General features: G+C 40.6%; 4 protein-coding genes across 10 annotated transcripts; 1 reads left to right on the top strand and 3 right to left on the bottom strand.

The window, feature by feature from the left end:
- Positions 1-38: 38 nt before the first annotated feature.
- On the bottom strand, positions 39-8,294 carry LOC105393835 (exostosin-1). Of its 4 annotated transcripts, none has more exons than XM_048633307.1 (9): positions 8,109-8,294; positions 6,019-6,968; positions 5,638-5,839; positions 5,229-5,348; positions 4,641-4,961; positions 4,298-4,410; positions 3,784-3,964; positions 2,888-3,132; positions 39-507 (listed from the first exon to the last, which is right to left on the bottom strand). In XM_048633307.1, exons 2-9 carry the CDS (start codon positions 6,876-6,878, stop codon positions 327-329), a joined length of 2,223 nt encoding a protein of 740 aa, XP_048489264.1. In that variant the 5' UTR covers positions 6,879-6,968; positions 8,109-8,294; the 3' UTR covers positions 39-326. The 4 variants fall into 4 exon arrangements, with proteins under 4 accessions (XP_048489264.1, XP_048489268.1, XP_048489266.1 ...); XM_048633311.1 differs by having other exon boundaries at positions 39-504; positions 8,109-8,293; XM_048633309.1 differs by lacking the exon at positions 8,109-8,294 and adding an exon at positions 7,813-7,870.
- Positions 8,295-9,196: 902 nt separating this feature from the next.
- LOC105394781 (leucine--tRNA ligase, mitochondrial) lies at positions 9,197-13,053 on the bottom strand. The gene is made up of 6 exons (XM_011566695.3): positions 12,792-13,053; positions 11,760-12,212; positions 10,338-11,682; positions 9,873-10,117; positions 9,552-9,788; positions 9,197-9,444 (listed from the first exon to the last, which is right to left on the bottom strand). The coding sequence occupies exons 1-6, from the start codon at positions 12,897-12,899 to the stop codon at positions 9,223-9,225; spliced, it is 2,610 nt and encodes an 869-aa protein (XP_011564997.3). The 5' UTR covers positions 12,900-13,053; the 3' UTR covers positions 9,197-9,222.
- Positions 13,054-13,430: 377 nt separating this feature from the next.
- On the top strand, positions 13,431-14,864 carry LOC105383831 (FUN14 domain-containing protein 1-like). 2 transcript variants are annotated; one of them, XM_048633422.1, is made up of 4 exons: positions 13,431-13,664; positions 13,943-14,138; positions 14,268-14,379; positions 14,553-14,602. In XM_048633422.1, the coding sequence occupies exons 1-3, from the start codon at positions 13,522-13,524 to the stop codon at positions 14,346-14,348; spliced, it is 420 nt and encodes a 139-aa protein (XP_048489379.1). In that variant the 5' UTR covers positions 13,431-13,521; the 3' UTR covers positions 14,349-14,379; positions 14,553-14,602. The 2 variants fall into 2 exon arrangements, with proteins under 2 accessions (XP_048489379.1, XP_011552248.3); XM_011553946.3 differs by lacking the exon at positions 14,268-14,379 and having other exon boundaries at positions 13,432-13,664; positions 14,553-14,864.
- Positions 14,865-19,993: 5,129 nt separating this feature from the next.
- On the bottom strand, positions 19,994-21,655 carry LOC105394782. Of its 3 annotated transcripts, none has more exons than XR_007268302.1 (5): positions 21,144-21,331; positions 20,926-21,065; positions 20,697-20,846; positions 20,428-20,538; positions 19,994-20,229 (listed from the first exon to the last, which is right to left on the bottom strand). XR_007268302.1 is itself a non-coding variant. In XM_011566696.3 (5 exons), the coding sequence occupies exons 1-5, from the start codon at positions 21,517-21,519 to the stop codon at positions 20,013-20,015; spliced, it is 720 nt and encodes a 239-aa protein (XP_011564998.3). In that variant the 5' UTR covers positions 21,520-21,655; the 3' UTR covers positions 19,994-20,012. The 3 variants fall into 3 exon arrangements, 2 of the variants coding, with proteins under 2 accessions (XP_011564998.3, XP_048489378.1); XM_011566696.3 differs by lacking the exon at positions 21,144-21,331 and adding an exon at positions 21,418-21,655; XM_048633421.1 differs by lacking the exon at positions 21,144-21,331 and adding an exon at positions 21,418-21,653 and having other exon boundaries at positions 20,424-20,538.
- Positions 21,656-22,063: the final 408 nt, after the last annotated feature.

Here is a 22,063-nt window from a genome sequence, read left to right on the forward strand (position 1 = left end):
TAACACATAACTTACAAGGAAACAATAAAACGGGCGAGTTTTTATAAAGGGGTTTCTTCTATATTGGATACATTCTATATGGTATACAACAGGGTACAATGAACTGGCGTCGTGACATTGATCGCGAGCAACAAAACAGCGTGCGAACTAGGTAGTAAAAGTGTCGCGTAAAAAACAGCGCGTCAATAATGAGATCACAGATAAAGTATTACAAATTCGTAACATAAACAACAAACACTAAATTAATGTTACACTTACAAAACAACGAAATGCTTTTAATCCTTAACCTACAGATATGTAATCTAGGAGCTAATAAGTCTTATACTCTAGGACACGAGTTCCATCTTGCGGTACTTCTTGCGCAGGTTGGAGACGGGGTCCTTGAAGAGCAGCGGGTCGAGGCGTAGCACGGAGCGCGGGAGGGGCAGCTCGCCCCACGCCGCCGCGAACGTGTTGAGGCACGACTGCCGCTGCACGAAGTGCTCCGGGTCACTCCACGAGGACCTGCTGGACGGGGGACTGCTGGATTATGTTATTCTTATTTGCGTACAGCTGGGTTTCGCTAAGGAACTATTTAAAATCGTGTTTTGCGTGTTTTGCTCATGCTGATTCCCTAGGACTTTACATTTTAGGAATATAAACGATTATAACTATTGACATTAGGGACCATCATAAGGATGACAAAAATAGGGCAATTAACATTGGCTGGAGCATTCACATAAACCAAATTTTGATGCTTAAAAATACCATGCCCAGTTAATAGTGGATAGTATTTTTAAGACGCGCGTTGATTGTGGCTGACTTGGTTATTTAGAAGCAATATAGATTTGTATACAGGCGTTATAATGCTATTAACTCGGTTTAATTACAACCCATATCTAAATAATGCATTCTGTTAGAGGTCTTCCAAGGTCAAGGCTATCGAGGCAATGTTGACCAGCATCACCCATTACGTCATAACGTATGACGCGTGTCTTATGTTATTATGACACTCTCCTGAGGAATTTACCAAACTGTGCCTATTTCACCACGAATGTAAGATTTAAGGTAGGTACAGGTAGGTAGACTTACAGTCCAACTATAAAGTCATGACAATAAAGAGTGCGATTTTGCTAAACCTTTTTATCATTATCAGTTATTTACTTACCTTTAAAAATAAAATACCGTTTGGGTATAGCTTTTTAAAGGATTTGTCCTTTAATAAATATAATAAATGGCTTAAATACGATCTGTAACAATTAGTTAAAATTCACTTCCGTTTTCAGGACTTTATAGTTTTACTGTAGTAGCAGTTTGAATTCACTTTTTTTAGTTTCTTTATGTTTATCTTCGTACCTAAATAAGTAATAGAGATGAGACGACACCTTAGCCGGTCATCATCATCATCATAATCAGCCTATGTCAACCCACTGCAGGGTATTGGCCTCCTCCATGTTATGCTAAGTCCCACGGTCCTGTGCTACTCTCATCCAGTTTGGTCCAGTCACTCTCCTAATGTCATCGGACCAACAGGTCGGCGGTCTACCGACTGATCGCCGTCCCTCCCTTGGCCACCACTCCGACCCTTGGGTTATATGTAGCCATATTCATTGTATGTTGGTAGCCGGGTCTCTGCCGGAGATTAATAGTACCCTCTGCCCCGCCGGGACCGTGACCGCTACGGAGTCCAGGATAGCGGGACTGCCGGGGACTGAGGGCCGTGGTTTTTTGGGACTTTTCATGGGGGGGAATTTTAGCCATAAAACGCCGCGCTGCCCAGACGGCTTGGCGAGTTTTCCTGTCACGTTAGCCTATCATACCTGAAGCGCTAGGGAGTCGTGTATGATAGTTACCAGGAGGGACCACGTGGAGGTGTGAGCTCGGAATAGGATTTGATAGCAATATTTCTTGCACCATATCACTATCAACTCCCTTTCCCCTAGACATTTTATAATCATCAATCATGTACTCACGCCTCGGCACTAGACTATCGGGACAAGTGGCGCAAGACAAGCGGGAATGTGTAACAATAAAGGAAGTGATTTGTTGTGACTGCACTCCAAGCCGGTTATGTAGGTATTCATCAATAGCAGTGAAATGAATGTAAGTGTAAAGATTAACTAATCACATTGGTAATCACTATTTTTTGTATTGACAAATTTGGATTTTCCTGTTCAATGAATCACACGATGGGTGAATGGAGCAATATATTAATTGACCTTGGTAAAAATAGAGACGAACACAACACAAAATACTTTATTTTATTTAACATCCAAGCTCCTAAAAAAGTTACAACTAAATAAGCCTATCTTTTTTGCAAGAGTTGTGTCTTCAACCTCAATTAAATTTACACGGTAACGGTTACAAAACGTATGATTGGCCACGTAACACATACTTATTGTATTAAGTACGACTCTATCGCCTGAGCATACTAATTTTGTTTGTTGTCTACGATGATTTAGGGTCGATGTGCAACCAAAATAATAATTGCGTATGCAACATAAATTATATTATGTAGGTACTCACGCCAAATGCGATGGCGAATTTATAGTACTTATGCTTTAATGTAGAGTAAAATTAAATGAATTAAGCGTAGTTTCCATGGTAGGAAAATCAAAATTATATTTATTCTAGCAGGCACTTATTTTTTCCTTTTTCAATTAAACCCTACGAACAACAATTAAACCACTTTACACAAAGACGTGAATTAATATTTAGTGCGCTAGTGACGTCACACAAACCTTCTATTACAGTTCATATATTCCTATAAAAGGTGTGACGTACACAGTATTTCAACTTCATATAACTTTGTTATTCTATTTTACTTATTTGACTTTTTGAAATGCGAAAAAAATAAATTAAATGTACTAGCACACTCCTCAAACACTACATTAACTAGTTCACTCACCTGTTGTTATGATGATGCGGCTTGTACCGCGTCCTCTGCGCCAGCTTGATGGGCGGGCGGCGCGTGGCGCGCGCCACCAGGCCGGCCAGCAGCAGGTCCTCGCAGTTCCTCGCCGCGGCGACGGCACTGCGCAGGCGCGGGGGCGCCGCCGCGGCCGCCGCGAGGTGCGCCCGGTGGACTAGCGCCGCGCCCGCGAGGACCAGCGAGTATTGCGCGCCCCAGCGGCTGCTGTAGCCCCATGCGCCCTGGACGTGGAGAGGAAGGTTACTTCGGTTCATAAGATAAGATATTATTTATTTGAACACAAAACATGGACGAAATTACAAAGAACTTAATCTAACACATATGTACAAATTGCGGTCTTTATTATTCCAGACAACCTTTGGGTGGAAGGATATTTCGATGCAAATGATTAAGTGTATCACATTTTCGTATTCATTTAAAAAGGCCTATGTTCATGATTATGATAATAATGTATGGTACCTCGTCATCATACAACGAAAACATTATACGTCATTTCAATTTGTGTTGAGCCAGGAACATTATTACTTTTCTAACGAGAAGGTTGCATTGCGCCTTAGCATCGTCGCAATAACAATAATATCCGACCAGCCATCCGACGTAACCTAGGCAAAGCCCGTAATATAGGTATTGGACAGCTGATAAATCTACAGATACATATAAATAATAAAAATTCGTTTATTTGAATAACCAACAAAGTCACATACAAATTGTTAAAACCTTAGTCCTCAAACTAGGATTCCCTGTGCTATGACATATATATTATATTGCCCGATCGTTCGTATCTTCGATTGTTCGATCCCCACCCCGGGACCTTCGACATAGCCGGATCACTATAACCACTTCACCCCTCGGTCGTCAACATGCTATCTTACCTTAGCCTCGTCCCAGTAGTGCGTCCTGGCCGGGTAGCCGACGAGGCGCTCGGGGAAGTGCCGCCACACGGAGTAGGCGAAGTCGAGCTCGTCCGCCAGCAGCGGCGCGTCGCCGTCCAGCGAGAACACGGCCGCCGTCGCCACCGCCCACAGCGGCCGCCAGCGCGCCCACACGCCCGCGCTAAGGAACGAAATCATCGTCAAGACATCGTGATCCGATGGACGTGATGGGTAAATCTGACTCGTGAAAATAATTTTAGTGGCGAAAATCCGATTACAGAGATCCATTTGTAATCGTGGTACATACTCTTGAAAGTTGTAAGAAGTTTACCTAACGCTGACCATTATTTTTTTTTAGGATCAAATTGTTGTTATTCGTAATTTTCTTGGGAATGAGAAATGGCAACAAGCCCCTCAGAGCTTGCCTTCTATTAAATTTAAAGTTGACCGAGCATAGCCAGCCCTCTAATGATATTTATCAATCAATACCATTAAGCAAGTAGTGTGGACTCACCCCGGATAATGCGTGGTGGCGTCCACGACGTGCACGGGCAGGGCGTCCCGCGCCGGCCGCGCCAGCGAGCGCAGCGCCGGCGCCGCGCGCCCGCTGTCCCAAACTACCACCACCTGCCAGGAAATATTGATACTTTAGAAAACATTCATTGATCATTTGCCTCGGAGAAGTACGCTAAGGGGATTGTAATAATAACTACTCACATAATAAATATGATGATGTCGATATTACCTAATTGAGATGTAAATGTATTGTAGTTTTCTGTGTAGTTAATTATGGATTATTTTAAGTTGACTCGCAAGAACCAAAATATTGATGTTTGTAACACAACCTTCTCCATTACCTTCTCACAAAACTCGCTCTTGGCCAAATTGGCCAGCAACTTGTGCAGCGCGGGCGAGGAGGCCTGCACGTAGACAAGCGCGGTGTAGCCGGCGCCGAGCGTGGGCGGCGCGGGGGCGTGCACGGGGAGCGGGGCGGGCAGCGGGGCGGCGGCGGGCGGCGGGGGCGCGGGCGCGGGCGGCGGCGGCGGCGGCGGCGCGGGCAGCTGCGCGCGGCAGTCCGCGTAGCCCGCCGGCGTGGCCAGCGCGCCCGGCGCCGCGTTCCACACCAGCGCCTCGCGCTGCCGCGACCAGCGGTGCGCCAGGATGCGCTCCACCACTATCTGAGAATAATTTAAAATTTTATTAAATCACTATAACGGGCAATCTGTTTTATTTTAATTTTTTTATTATACCTAGACTAAGTTACTGAAATGAAATACATATTTTGTATTTGTATTTAATTCTCGTGCGGTGTTTCTCCTTATGGTTGAGGAATGAATTATGATGAATTAATGTAGTGAAGGTAAGACAATTTGCAAGACAATACAAATTTGGTACGTTGTGGATTTTGATTTGGTCAAAGGTACAGATGATAAGTTTGAATTTACCTCAATAGTTGTAAATACGATCTTCTCAATAGATGAAAAGTATTGCTCCCACAGCAGTTGTGTCTGTTGTCGGAGCGCGAGGATCCGCTCGGGAGGCACCGACCTGACGAGCTCGGGCACCTGTAAATAATACTTAAATTAACATAAATATAATTCTGCGGCACTAGATATTTCTAAGGCGCTCCGCGTACTGCTAGAGTCGAGACAGCGTAGCATCTGCTTTAAGGCGCAGGGAATTATATCTCATTAACATACAATGTCTTTACTTCTCGCCTCGCCTGAACCGCAATTCCTCCTCGACTTCCGCGTCGACTTAGGCCCGCATATATAAAATAGACAAAGCGCGCCTGTTTGTCGCAGTCCCCGCCACCCTAGAGTAAAATTAGAAAAAAATAAAATGGCTCGTAACCTGCAACAGCAAGCGCTCATCGGCCCAAATGACGGCGCGGCGCCAGTCGATGCGCTCGTCGAACGGCAGCCGCCAGCCGTTGCTGAGCAGCACGGGCACGCAGCCCGCCGCCAGCGCCTCCAGGAAGCGGTACGAGCCGAGCCGCCGCCCGCGCGCCACCAGGCAGAACGTCGAGTTGGACAGCAGCTGCCCGTAGTCGAACCTGCGTGGTGATAGTGTTAGTTATACAATCTGCTCCAGTAGCAAGGGATGCAAGAAATGATTTTTACTTCGAGTACGACGTTAAACATTTACGACGTATTGACTTTAGCCCTCTGCAAAACTGCTTTCAGTATACCCACTACACTTAATAATAATAAGTATTTTATAATATGCACTTACTTATCGTATTCACGGTTGTCTTCATCGCATCTCTCGTCTCGTAAATCTTTCCACGACTTCCCGTGGCGGCACGTGGTGACGAGCACCATGCGGTCGCCGTCGTGCAGGTGCCACAGCGAGTTCCGCGTCTCGCTGCCGATGCCGTGCACGTAGCGCTTGCCCTTGAAGGCGAGCAGGTGGCGGCGCGTGGCGGGGAAGGTGTTGGCGGGGGCGGCGGGGGGCGCGCCGCCGCGCTCCGGGTGCTGCTTGTGGAACAGCGGCAGCGACACGTCGAACCCGTGCCGGAAGATGGTTTCCGACGCACTGGCGCGCGCCAGGATCGCCTCCCCTGGGTCAAAACCCAGCGCATCCTCTGCATAGTCGGGCCACGTTCCAGCATATAAATTAAAAATGATATGATTTCTGCCATTATTCCAGTATGGCAGTCGAGACAGTCTCGCTCCGACGTCGGCGACGTACTCGGACGACAGCGGGTCCGCGTCCAGCGTGTCGACGGCGGGCAGCAGCAGGCACGCCTCCGTGGGGTCCTGCGTCACGTAGTTCGACTCGCGCACGGCCGACAGGACTTTTCTATACGAAGCGCTTACAGGACCATCAGTTGGGTATACATAGACTTTTGGGTCATTGCCGCATTTTGAAAAATCGAAGCATGTTTCCATCCTGCACGGTCTCGCAGTGGAGCGAGGCTTGCGCGGCTGCGCGGGGGGGGCCTCAGCCAACATCTCCGGCGTTGCAAATGAAGGAAGGCTGTCTATGTAATCACTTTCAATTTCAGATGTGAAGTGATGTGTGCCATAGTAACAATATATTAATAATATGCCAGATAAGGACAGTAGAATATAGCGCTTTTTTGCCTGCATATTGAGTCGTTTTCTGAGACTACTGCTGATACAGAATAGTAAGTTTACCACATTTTTCTTAACTGCAATTCACCATCGATGAATTAATACCTGCAAAAAATATACAACTATGTTTAGTAAAAAGTTAACACAACTTTATACATACACCATAGTAGTTTAGTGGTAAATATGGGAACAGGATTAGGTATACAATTATTACAATAAAGAATACTGTTTTTTAGCTCATCTTGGCAAAAATATAATTTACTATGTGAAACCAAGGACAATTTAAATTATTTTGTGTCCCCCTCGCAGTTTGGTTTTGTAAGAGTTTTAATTATTACTTTAAAGTATTTGTGAAATTTATTAATTATTTGAAAGAAAGAAAGAAAGATACATTTATTCGACACACTGTGACAGAATAATAAGACAGAAAAAGAAAAAGAAACAACAACAAAATAAATAGAATATTTAACTATTTGTTAATTATTACTTTTAAACTTATGTAAATAAACAGTTTTTCTACTAAGTACACAAATCTTATGTGGTCCATATATAAAGTTCATAAATAAGCAACAAAAAATATTTTTTATTTAAGATAGGTAGTATTTGCTGATTAGTACTCTTTAAAAGAAATCAAATTATTTATTAAATTAAGTATTTTGGCAAAAGTAAAGTAAATGTTTGGCACATGGTTATAATAGTTAATACTACTTCATATCATAATACACTAACAGTTTCTTTATAAACTGTATAGTTTATAAACTGGTGTCTCTTGCAAATTTATGGAGCCACTGTTAGGACAGCAGCAACATAATTGATTGTGGAGACTTGTTTTTCTTGAGCCTTGGGTGTCTGAACCAAACTTGCCAATATGTGCAGGTCCAGGGGCCCTACCACAATATCAAAACTTAATTAATAACATCTACAAAGTAAATAGTGTCAAATTCAATACATTTTGAACCCGAAAATCACGGGCAAAACAAGTTCGCGATAGGTACACAGCCACAGACAACACAACAGATAAACGGAATGACCAGCGAAAAGGAATGCACCAATCTTATTGATTTAATCTGAAATCATCACTTTACGATGTTGTACAATATGATTTAAATCATAAAGATAAATAAGACGATAAAAAAGGTCTAAAGCTTTTCTATTCCAGATCCCAGATGAGAATAGATATTCATGATGCAGGCCGATAGGCAACAGTTAAAAATAATTTAAGTTTAGAAGTTGAAAATAACTCACAAGCTTCACGTTTCATGTATTTACGTGTAGGTACGCAATGTACAAATATCAATATATAATCAAATTAATTGGCTCTTATCGTACTAATATTTAACAAAGTAATTTAGTGAAATTTACAATTATTTTGTATAACTCTGTTTAGATTTGGCTTGTTGACATATTTTGTCATAGAGGAAGTAAAGTAAATGTGACACTGACAGAATGCAGTAGTTTACACAGATTAAATTAATCAATCGAATGAAGTCTCCTCTACACTCTGCGTAACTTGCTCCCAAGAGAAGTACATTAATATATGTTTTGTCTTGCTTTAAAGTTCTTTTTTAGCGCTTATCGGAAAAGTAATTTAAAATCTGTGTATGTTCCTTGCTCTAGCGCTAGTAGAACAGAATATCTAATTTTTTATCGAACACAAACAAGATAATAATCCCATAAAACCAAATGTGTATGCTTGGGGCTGCGTCCACGACGCCGACGACGCCAGCGGGCGCGGGCGGTGCGGGGCGAGAATATAAAAGTCACGTGATCTAATGGGAGATTTTCAACCATAGACAAACAACCTGACTGACAAATGACTTCATACTCAAAAGCACTGCATTTTTTTTGATGCCGTCTTTAAAAAATGCAGTGTTGTTGAGTATGAAGTCATCTATAGTCTATGGTTGAAAATCTCCCATTAAATTGACTACTCAACGCTAGATGGCAGTATATTACTCTAATTGCGGAGGAACTTCCTCCATGTTAGAAAAAGCCTTGAATAAATAGTTATAGATAGATCAAATTAATTACCTTAGTAATGACTGCCTGACTACATATACTATCATTAATTTATTAGGTCGGCATCACAGGGGAAGCGGTTGAAAATCAGCGCGTGGGGTGCACTTCTCGATCTTCTGCTGCTGCCCTCCTAGCAGAGCCGCCGATCGTTTCGGTGCTATGCAAAACCGACTAATGTTATTACTGTCTTTTCCATGTAAAATTATGTTTTTCTCTGTTTAACTTCTTATAACCTTTTATTTAATTTCTATTATACATTTATTGTATAGGTAGGTATTTGTTCATAACAGAAGAGCAAATAGATAGTCACATGATATCTTATATTAGATATATTAATACATTAATTCGCAGCTACTTTTATGACATTAGCCTTTTTGATACTTGTTATATGCAAAATAGCACGGCATTCGGGATATAATTCGTATTTAGATTTTAATATTCCTCTTGTAATTCTCTTAGACACTTGAGCTTCCTTGAGCATCATTTCTAAAGCCATTTCTTGGCTCATATTAGGTAGGTCAGCTGCCTTTACTTTTAATTCGCATCTATCAGCGCCATCCACCTGAAATTAGAAAAGTAAGTATTTAAGTTTTAGTTACTTAGTTCTCTCTCTTTATCACTTTGTTGCACATATGTTATCTTTCAGACAATCCATGCAGAGTTCCTTACCTTGCATAAAAATGATAATTCATAGTCATCATCTACCACAGGCCAACTTTGTTCCAATACATTATTGTCCCATTTGATCATGGAGCTGTTGTTGCAAATCCTTCCTGGTGCCTCGCGAAGACCAGCCCAAAGCTCTGAGCAGAAATGAGGTGTAATCGGAGACAGCATTATTATTAGTGACGCCAGCGCCAATTCAAACTGTTCACTTCTTGCTATGATTTCTGGTGGCAGTTTATTCTGAAATAAAATAAATACAAATGATTATCTCCAAAAAGCTCTACCTACAATTTCAGTGGTCATAAAATCCATTGTTATGCTTACCCGTAAGACATTTGTCAGTCCTTGCAACCTTGAGATGCCTACACTTAACTTCTGTGTATATTTAAAATGGTAAGTGGTGTTTGCTATAAAATAATTTCTGGAATCTGCAATTTTTTGTTCCAAAGCTGTGAAGTTTTCATCTGTAAAGTTATTTGATTTGCAGATGGTGTCATTTTTTCTATGTGTTATAAATTCTTGCATTGTCATCCATAATCTTTTTTGCCAATTCAATACACCAGGGAAAGCTGAAATGTTTAAATTTACCATTAATTACATTTTGTTCAATGTATACTTTGGAGATCATGTAGGTAACTATAATATCTACTTAGATACTAATTAGGAATGCATAATATCACACTTCACACTGCTCTTACTTATTCACGAATGGATGGGCAAACCAAAGGAAATAAGGACTAGCATGTAGACTATATTTCATTATAACGTAACTCTTAAGTAGGCACTTACTTGCGTCCGACCAGCGCCTGCTGGTGGCGGGCGGCACGTCGGCTAGAATGAGCAGCCTGGTCGTGTCGCAGCCATATGTTTCCAGTAGCTTACTGGGATTTTCACCATTGTATTTAGATTTACTCATTTTTTCCCATTGTACAAGAAGAGGCTCATCAGACCCCTTTTCTTTGTAGTCATTCCCAACTTGGTATACATTTTCTGGTGGTATGTATTTTCCACTTGACTTGAGTTTATATGATTGACCCATAACCATTCCCTGGACAATCAACTTTTTGAAGGGCTCAGCATTTGGTGTCCATCCCAGTGAATGTAGGAAGTAGCTCATAAACCTCGCATAGTACAGATGCAGAACTGCATGTTCTTTCCCCCCTATGTACATGTGAACAGGAGTGTTTCCCTCAAGCTTACTTTTATCAAATGGAAACATATTATTTTGTGGATCCAAAAATCTGTAATAGTACCAGGAGGAATCTACAAATGTGTCCATTGTGTCAGTTTCTCTTTTTGCATTTTGATGACACTTGGGACACTCACAATTTATCCAATCCTCTGCAGTGGCCAGTGTTTGAATGCCCAGTTCCAGTGACTTTATTTCAGGCAACTTGACTGGCAAATCTTCATAAGGGACAGGAACTGCACCACAGCTTGGACAGTGTATTATAGGTATTGGAGTGCCCCAATACCTTTGCCTTGATATAAGCCAATCTTTAAGTTTTGAACTTACAACATATCCTCCAACATTTTTAGATTTTGCCATTTGAATAGCTTTTTTACCATCACCTTCAACATCCACATGATAATCTTCAACACTGATGTTTAGAATGTCAGCCAGAAGTTTGTCATGTTCACAAGTCTGAGGGCAGGCAATGTGCACATCGCGGCCTTCAGCATAGCTTGCATCATCAGATACATATACAGGAATTTCAGCCCCTGTCACAGGGTTATAAGCTGTGAGTGTGTTGACAGACTCTGATGCTAGTTCTTGAGCAGCTACATTAGTGCTGCTGATGGTTAAGAAACTGCCATGAATGAACTTGTGGGGTTCTGTTGTCCAAACATCCAATAACTTATCCCCTGTGTTTGTCTTTAACTTAAAATTAACAACTACTCCACTACATTCCCCAATCCAATGTTTTTGTAAGTTGATGATATCTTTCCAGTTTTCCAAGTTTTGATTATTCAAGCCATCATATAGTTTTTGTGCAAACATTGTAGTTTTCACAAACCACTGGGTAAGTACTTTCTTTTCTACTTTAGCTCCCGACCTCCAGGAACATCCAACATCATCCACTTGCTCATCGGCTAGCACTGTCTTGTCCACTGGATCCCAGTTCACAAGTGCCTGTAATTCATAAAAAATATATAAATGTGGGCTTCATATAAATCAAGACAAAGATAATAATTACAGTGCAATCTTACCTTATTTTGGTATGCTAATCCTTTCTCAAATAATTTTAAGAATATGTATTGTGTCCATTTATAATAAGCTGGGTCACAAGTACTAATCTCTCTATCCCAATTGAAATCAAATGCCAGTTGTAAAAGTTGCTGCTTCATAGAAGCAATATTACTGAGTGTCCATTTTGTTGGTGGAATATTTCTTTCTATAGCTGCATTTTCAGCTGGCAAGCCAAATGCATCCCAACCCATAGGATGAACCACATTGTAGCCACATAGCTTCTGGAACCTTGATATTGTGTCAGAAATAGAATAAACTCGAACATGTCCCATGTGAAGGTTGCCGGAGGGGTAGGGAAACATTGGTAACACATAAAATGACTTCAATTTCTGGTTTGACCTAATGTCATTTATAACTTCTTTACGCCAATGATTTTCAATATTAACTTTTATTTCAGTATTTAGTTCTTCTTGCTAAAAAAATATTATTTGAATTAATAACAGTCTTATACCAACATAAATACTCAACAAAACCTATATATCTTAGCAATATATTGGAGCCCTTGCGATTGTAACTGGGAATGAGTTAGAAAACTGGAATAGCCATCAGTCCATAAGGTAAGTAACATAGATAGGTAAGTATTATTATGTGGGTATAAAAACAACGACAAGACGACCGAATGGCGTAGTGGTTAGGTTAGGTTAGGTTAGTGACCTGACTACTGAGCCGATGGTCCCGGGTTTGATTCCCGGCTGGGGCAGATATTTGTTTAAACACAGATATTTGTTCTCGGGTCTTGGATGTGCCCGAAAAATGGCAATAGGCCCGCCCCCTATTACATTGGGACTAACATAACACTCTGGCGAAAAGTGGGTGCAGCAATGCACCTCTGCCTACCCCGCAAGGGAGTACATTAGTACAAGGCGTGAGTGCGTGTGTGTGTATAAAAACAACAAACACACACACACACACATGTGGGTATAACTTTTTTTATAACATTGAAAGAAAACGATTAAGAAGGATGAGTTAAAGGAAATAAATTTAAACATTACCCAAAGAGCTAGGCTGTTTTTTCTCAATTGTTTGCAATTTATAGAGGAATAAAATGTGCGATGACATTTTTTGTAAAAATGAGGTATTTTTATGAAAACAATGGACATTTTGTTTATTAAATTTGTTGAGTTGAGTGAAGTAGCGTAAATGAATTCAAAATGTTTTTAATACTTTCATTGAATTGAACATTAATTTACTTTACAAAATAATTTATTTTGCCCGGTCCGTCGCAAAAACGTCAAAAACTTGGTTGGCGGTGGATCTGTCAACTGTCAATGATAGCTCACAAATCTGTCAGCTGACTTTGACACTTGACACAGCTTTTCTCGGCGATTCGCTGGATCGCTGCTGCTGGCAAACGCGGCGGTGGACTTAAGGCGCCGACATAACGGTCCGCAAGCCGCGTCCGCTAGTGTGTCGCCGACACACGACGCTTAAGTCGCGGCTGACGTACGCAGCTTAAGACAAAGACGTCCGAGAGTGATCTGGCAGGAACTGTCCCAAAAGACCGTGCATACTATCGAGTCCGTAAGCCGCGTCCGCTAGTGTGTCGGCGTCTTAACAGGGTAAAATCCTTATCAGCTACTCTGTGGTATTTTTGCTTGGCCACAGATTAGAGACCTATGTAGCTATGGCCATAGACAAAAAAAAAGTATTTGACGTTTGAAAAATTTCAGAAATTTATTGCGCTAGTGGTATTTTATTCCAAATACTGAAAAATCCCAAACGATGGCTAAACCGAAAACCGACGATGCTTCCGAGGATGCCAAGAAGATTGTGGATGACGCAAAGAACATTATTGAAAAAGCCATTGCCGACATCGGGAAGACTTCAGCAACAAAGCAGTTAATTTTAGGAACTGCGTCAGGATGGTGAGGTCATCTTGATTTCTTTGTTTATTTTGTGCATTTCATCACTTTGGTTTGTTCGATAGACTCATTTACGTGTATCACAAATGTTTTGTTTTAACCTTTGCATTCATGCACGGAGTTTACTCCGATTTTTCCGAGTGCTGCAATAATATAATCAATGCAATACCACACGAGACGTTTGCTGATTCTTACCTAATACACTAATTTCTTATGCCATAGTAGGACCAGTCAGCTCGTCAACAGAACTTGGGTATATTAACATAATTACTTTCTTGCAGGATAACAGGTTTTCTAACAATGAAAATTGGAAAAGTTGCTGCCGTGGGCATTGGTAGCGGTGTCATTTTACTCCATCTTGCCAATCAGAAAGGATATGTTGATATTAACTGGGATAAAATTAACAAGAGGGTTGACAAGATTAGTGACAAAATTGAAAAAGAAACAACAGGAAAATCTCCCGCTTGGTTTGACAAAGTAAGAATGTGTACAGTTTTGATATTGTTTTGTTAAACTTTTATACTTGACTGGTTCTCAGCCATATTATCAAAATTTAAAATTACATTTTATGTTATTGTTTAAGACATTGAATTTACTTTGTTGCAGGTGATATATTTTGTCAAAGATAATTCATATTATTCAGCAGGGTTTACTGGAGGATTCTTTTTTGGTATTGCATCTTCGTAAATTTTTAAACAGTTTAATTTTAGAGTTGCAAGTGAGTGAAACAATTTACCATTTTTATTATTACATTGGGAACAGTTCATTCAGTATTATGTTTGGGTAGAACCTGTCAAGCATGAAAGTTATTCTTAATTATATATTTTTAATTTGTGTTTAGTTATGAATTGATTATGACATTATAAAATACCTGTCTGCTGTTTGTTTTAGGTGGAGAGATTTGTGGACCGTAAATTAGATAAAGCTGAGGATTTATTGAAGAAAAAAGAAGTAAAAGCCAAGCGCTGGTACAATAACTTTACAGGAGATGACCACTACCGTGCCACAGAAACACATGTGTTCCTTGCATCATTTGTAGCTGGCATGGCCCTTGGATTAATGTGTGGCAAATAATCCATTTAAAGTCTTCTACCACAGTATTTCCAAAGTAATCTTCACTAAATTATCTTTTAAATTATTTATATTTCTGTATTGTATGATATCTAACTAGCTTATAATAATTGATTAAATTAGCGAATAATAGACGCATTTTTCCTGAAATAAAAATGACATATTATGTATCTAGCCTATCTGAAACCTAGTTAAACATTGTGAGATATGGCGTTTCGACTTTCTCCGTGTTCGGCATCATAAGGGTCACAGTGACAGTTAAATAAAGTCCATTTTTCTCTCCACCTTTAATTTGCAAGGTGCGGGTGCCTATATAAATAGAGTGAGTCGCCCGCGCGCCTCAGTTGTAATATCACCATGCAGAAATGACTAGGTTTCAGATAGGCTAGATACATAATATGTCATTTTTATTTCAGGAAAAATGCGTCTATTATGTAGTCTGAGCCTATCTGAAACCTAGTTAAACATTGTGAGATGTGTTTATTATCGCATGGTGGAGAGAAAACCAACTGTGACCCATAAGCTACTGATGAGTATATCAGTAGATAAATATTTGAATCTATAAATTTATAATGCATAGATTTCTAGGTAATAGATATACTAAAAAGAAAGGTACATAAGACTTAAGTACTTCCTTATTATTCCTGACTTGTCAGAAAGTTATGGAAGGTATGTACCTATACATATAGGTAGGTATTTATACATATGGATACACACAGTGCCTCTTCGAAAGCAATACTTATAAGTAATTATTGATCAAAATCTTGTTATTGTCAAGGCAATATTTTTAACATACACTAGCCGAATGGATGGAACCAGTGAAATACTTTGCAACAATATTTAAAAGCTGTAAAGTGTAGAATATCGATCCAGGCCGCTGGGGCTCAGGTCAGCACATGCTGACTAGGGTATGTAATTCTGGACTGACCTCAGAAATGCAGCAGCCGACCCTGGAGCCTCGAGGACCTGCTCAGTCAGCCCCGTACGACGACACGGCCTGCAACACCTAGCGTGGCATCTAGTCCTTGGAACGAGGAGTGGTGCTTGAAGAGAAGATAATTTTACTAAATATCTCAGCCTCATCAGCTACTGGAAAAGATTAGATGAAGGCTGTGACACTGGCGGATAACTAAGTATTCAGTTTTTCAAAACATGATGCAGGTAACTATGTTCATATTCTAGATTGACAAGTAACACACAGTGTAATTTTGTATTATTAACTAACTCGGCGGTTAACGAGTTCCTGTGCAGTCCTACTAGGAAGGAAAGTTATTTTATAAGCCTTTGCACCGATTTTGTGGGCTACTATCATTCTGTATCATCATGTGTGAATATTATGAGCTCTGGCAGCATTCCTTGGTAGATGACATCAATTAATAAAGATTGATTAACACAACAATAACAATTATAATAGTTGATAAATGAAACCCGGCTAACATGTCTTAACTGGGTAAGTAAATGATCAGTCATGCCACCAGGATAAGTAAAATGTTCAGTACTTCATATGAAAAACATTAACAAGGTCACCTTTAGGTAGGTTCGTCAACACTAAGGCCAAAACCTTAAGGCTTCGCCTTGTTGCAACTTGAAAGGTACGTAGGTAGGTACCTACTTACATTGTTGTAGGTTCGATTTTGAAACCATTAAGTCAACCTAGATAAAACAAAATAAAATAGCTCGATTAAATAAAGATGGTACGTAAAGATGTTAGTTGTACCTGATCAGACCTGATGCAACGACAGCCAACATAGACTCTCTAATCTGTGGAAGCAACAATCATGGTGGCGGGAACATGGACAGTTGGACGAGCCACCTCGAGCCTGACTTATCAATCAGAACTGACAGTTCGCCAACCGCAGATAGCTTGCGGCTATCTATAGGTAAACTTAGGTAGTTAGCTGTACCCAAGAAAAAGTCCTTGGACATCGATATGACAGTGGAATGGCGAATAACTGTGACACTCTTTAAAACAAAAAGGCTTGTTGTTGTTGTCCAGCTAAGGAAGGTTACCTACTTCAACGACCGTATTGCATTCTGAAAGAACTGCGAAGAGTTAAATTGACTAATAATTATTACTTATTTAGAAAGTTTTCCGCAAACTCTAATAAATCAAGCAGCTACCACGTCACCGCTGCCCGGTTATAACTCTGTACTAGCTTAGTAGATATATATACCAGTTCTAGCCTTCAGCTAGAGGCCAGAGAGCTCCTAAATGAGATGCGCGTACGAGCATGACACAAGTAATTTTTTACTTGGTAAGTAACTAGTTACGTAACTAACTGAAAGATCCATAAAACAGATTACTCAAAATGGAATTTAGAAAACGGCACGTCTGCATCTTAACCAGTCAGTCTAAGTAGTTTCAGCAGATACAGTGTTGAAAAATAGTTATGAAACGTTTGCGCCAGAATCGAACTAAAAATACATTTTCATTAGAGAAGCCGTTTAGGCATGAATAGGTACTTTCACCCTTTGAATTGTGCTCCAAATGATGACCTTCGAAATTCATAGAAATTTAATGACGACTGCCATTGTTTATTATCTAGCCCAGTAAATTGAGTTGGGCTACGGCTACACGTGATGTGATACACAGTACACAGTAGGTACCTATATGCATGTTCCCAGAATAGTGGAAGTTATAATTTTACCAAAAGGTAGTCGTCTCGTGCAAGAGCACCGTTACTCGATTTATTCGATACACAACTAGTAGACAGCTGCTGCGTAGGAGGTTCACGCATTTTTCAACAAAGAGCTCGGACACACACTCACAATCCACTGGGACATAAGGAAGACAGCTTATATGGTGTCACTCAGAAACCGCGATGGCACTCTGATCATGATCACCCGACAGTAGGATCATAATAAATTCGGTAACTTGTGAAGCGGTATGGTATAGCAACAGCGACTTTCACGAAATCAGGAATTAGCTCAGTGCTTTCAGGTTGAACACTCGCCCGTGGGATTCACTTTGCTCACAGCCGAGAAAAGAAAAGACTCAAAGCTGGAATCTGCCGATGTGTCATGACACTTAAGATAGTGTCTGGGGAGTCACTTTATATGACGAAAAACGAACTTTCAGTGCACTGCGACGCGAGCCGCTCTATCTGTTTGTACCTATGTATTAAACGTGCCGATTGCACGACAGCTCTCGTTCGTTCGTTTCTCATCAGTATAGATTAACGCTCCTGTACTTACCGTGCGTCACCATTCCCATGAGCAGTCCAATGATCTTTAGGCAGTTTAGAACAAAAGCTGCATTAGACAGTTTCTTCAGCAGAGAAATCGAAATAAAAAATTGATTGCACAACTATCCCCAGGAGCAGTCTACAGGTCACTTTGGGCAGTTCAGAAGAAAGCTGCTTTAATAGAATACCCTACCTTAGCGGAGGCATCAAATTGAAGTGCTATAACACTTTTAGAAGCGGTGCACGTTACCCGATTTGTCGTCATCCATGCCGATGCGGCTACGGCGACTGCAGGTGGTTACTCAGGCTTCGTTGGTGTGCCCTTGTATGGCTAACATGACCAACCTTGGCAGTAAACGTTCGTCTGCATATGCCAAAATCACTGATGAATAGCGCACGTTACTCGATACCTTCTAAATAAGTCACTCATAATGATGGCTGATGATGATGATGACCGTGCTAGCAATAGTGCAGGCGGTTCCACTGAGCATAAAATCTCTTCCCAGACAGGGGGCGTTTGGATCTGGCAACCAGAACAGGAGTGCCAGGTGTGCGCAGCGATGCAGGTGGGACAACACAGCCGCCAGGGCAGGAGTACATGGCTGGGTCTATGCAGCGATGCAGGTAGCACAAACCGGTGGCCAGGGCCAGGACCGGGTGTACGCTGCGATGCAGGTGGCACAAAACGGTGGCCAGGGCCAGGACCGGGTGTACAGCCGCCAGGGCAGGAGTGCATGGCTGGGTCTATTCAGCGATGCAGGTACCACAAACCGGTGGCCAGGGCCAGGACCGGGTGTACGCTGCGATGCAGGTGGCACGAGACGGCGGCCAGCGCAGGAGCACAGGGCCGGGTGTATGCTGCGATGCAGGTGGCACGAACCGATGGCCAGGGCAGGAGCGCAGGGCCGGGTGTACGCTGCGATGCAGGTGCCACGAGACGGCGGCCAGCGCAGGAGCACAGGGCCGGGTGCAGGTTACACGAAACTTCAATTTCACCGAATCGGCCTGCCTACCCTCAGCGGGTAGGTACCGGCGGATCACATTACTCGCCGCACATACCACAATGTCCCAACATACTGAAACTCGGAGCCACGTGCTTCCTGTAAAAAATCCTATGACGGTCCTGGAAAGCCCCTCTTTGTAAAGCCTTACATAAGCTATAATCAAGTGCATTATTGTAATAGCAAAGTTTTTATCAACTGTTTTCTAAAAATATTAGAAATTGAGGGTAGAAAAATATATTTTTATTATTTTTTCCTGTATAAATTTAACATATGCTTTACTTAAATCGGTCATTAATGTAAGTATCTAGCTCAAGCGCCACTAGTAGGATCGGAATATGTGATCAATCATCACCACGACTATTGAATCGGACCCTACTGCGTGGGATAAAAACCCCAAGCGCCGGAGCATTATGACCAGTGGCTGAGCTTTTAAAAGCAGTAAATAATAGCATTTTACTCACGGCTTATCAACTCAAACCTTCGTTGCGAAATCCTCAGCAATGGCTGCGTGCGCAGCAGCCGGCAGGCCCCGCGCCGCCTGGTCCGCTACAGCTCCCGGTAGCGAGGACTCCGCAAATTCAATATTATATTTTTCCCCGTCGGAGCGAAGCCGACGAGAACCGTGGCTACATAGAGCCATTTTGCCGAAGTGTTCACTTCAAAAATCAAAAACCAACTGAGGCGCGCGGGCGACTCACTCTATTTATATAGGCACCCGCACCTTGCAAATTAAAGGTGGAGAGAAAAATGGACTTTATTTAACTGTCACTGTGACCCTTATGATGCCGAACACGGAGAAAGTCGAAACGCCATATCTCACAATGTTTAACTAGGTTTCAGATAGGCTCAGACTACATAATATGAATGTTTTGTTACTAGTAGTCACACTATCATCACATCACTATGTAAAGGTTTTGATTTGGATTTGAATGAATACCTATAGAATAAGGTTGAACATAATAATATATGTTTATATACAATAGTAGATACATTAGAGTTTAGTTACTTAGAAATTTCATTAACTTATCTGTATTAGTTGTTATTATTATTATAATAAATAGATTAGAAATCATAAGCTTTTACTTCTATATTTATTCATAAATTTCTTCACTAATAACATTATGCATATGTCTATATAACTGATCATTTCTTAATCCCAACAAATATGACTCATATCTCTTGAGGTACTTCCTTTTAACCATTAATAAAGCATTTTGGTAAAATCTTTTATCATCACGATTTAGTGCTGAATAAGGAGTAGCGTTTTCATTCATTGAGTACATTTTTTCATACAGATCCTTTGCTTTTCTGAAAAACAGATATATTTATTATTGATTTGTATTATATTCTGCACACAAAATATTAAATACAAAATGAATGAGTTATCATGCAAGACTACAGGTACTGGTTATTTCAGTTTATTATCAGAGTTTTTGTGGTTTCCCTTTAAATTAATAATAATGTATGTACTAAGTTCATTAATTATGTTTGTCATTATGCACCTACAGTACTTTTGGACTCTCTGGTGGCTGTGGAATCATCAAAGGTGGTAAATAATTATGCTGTAGTGTGTGGTCCTGGTCACTGTGGTCAACTTCTGGAATGTGTATATCCTGTCTGGAAAACAAGAAACTGGTGTGAAATAATGTTAAGTATGTTCAATATGACTAAAAAAACTGGTACAGATACTGAAGAAAAAAATGTCATTAACGAAACCATCCAAACAAAGAAGATAATCTAAATAGTTAGTGGAAAATTATCAGATAAACACTTACTCATTAATAAAGTTGTCATTATCATAATTTACCATAGAATTGTTCATAGGAGTGTTGCAGTTTTCATTACTGTCCATCGATGTATTAACTATATTGGTAGTATTTACTAAAGGGATAGTGTTACAGCCATTTCTATTTTCATTGGTAACTCTGAGGAACATAAAAACAAATTAGCTGTGATTTAAGTAAAACAAATTACTATACAATTTTAATTTCTTCCTAAACTGACCTTGCAGAAGCTGATTGCTGAAGATAACTTGCAAATTTATTTTGATATGCTGCTGTAGCTTTATTAAATTTATTTGTAATTATTTCACGATCTAAAGGCTCCAAGGTCTTCCATGAGTTTATACCATCTTTTTTAATATCCTGTAAATCAAGATTATTAAGTATAAGTAAGATTATCATCATCGAGGTATGTGTGGTAAAACATAATTAAAAATGTACCAGTGGTATTTAAATATCTAAAGTAGGTTGATTCATTATGGTGATTTAATTATCTACGCACCATAAATCAATCATTCTTTACACTAACTACACAATAATCAATATTACTATTATTATAATTATACTACGCAACAATAGGGAGTCCCACGGCGATGTCACATGAAGGGGATCGTCACAGGGGTTTGATTCCCAGCTAAACTACGCTAATACATAAAATCCTTAAATTAAGTTTTTATTATTATTATACCTAGTTTAAAAAGTATTTTTAACTTACTTCACTACAAGCACCGCCAACTAATGTACTTTTATGTTTCCTCACATAAAGTTCTAAATAATATTCCTGCGCAGTAGTAGGTACTTGCATCTTTGAGTTCATTTTAATTACACCAGCACCATTCCAGTAAAGGTCGTTTTCATATTATTATAATGTTTTAAACCGAAAATACTTGAACAGTAAGTAAACATAACCTATAAATTTATTAATGTCAATGTCAACATCAACACCTCTGACCAACAATCAAATAGGGTTCCTTTTTCTGAGATCAATACCCAACATTAAAAGCGCCGACACACTATCAGACTAGCGGATGCGGCTTACGGACGTGGCTGTCTTTGTCGTTCAGCTTTAGCTGCGTACACACCGGGCCAACGAACGCCAACAGTTATCCCAACGATGGATATTAACATATATAATACAGGGCAGATTGGAGAAACGAAGGCCAACGAAAAACGTTCGTTGGCGTTCGTTGGGCCGGTGTGTACGCGGCTTTTCAGACGTCCGAGAGCGATTGGCACGAAAGGTCCCAAAAAACCGTGCACACTGTCAGTCGGCGGCGCCTTACTTGTGCACGGTCTTATGGGACAGTTCGTGCCAGATAGCTCTCGGACGTCTGAAAGCTGAAGGGCAGCCGCGTCAGATG

This window comes from Plutella xylostella, chromosome 5 (assembly GCF_932276165.1).
Source record: "Plutella xylostella chromosome 5, ilPluXylo3.1, whole genome shotgun sequence".
NCBI lineage: Eukaryota > Metazoa > Arthropoda > Insecta > Lepidoptera > Plutellidae > Plutella > Plutella xylostella.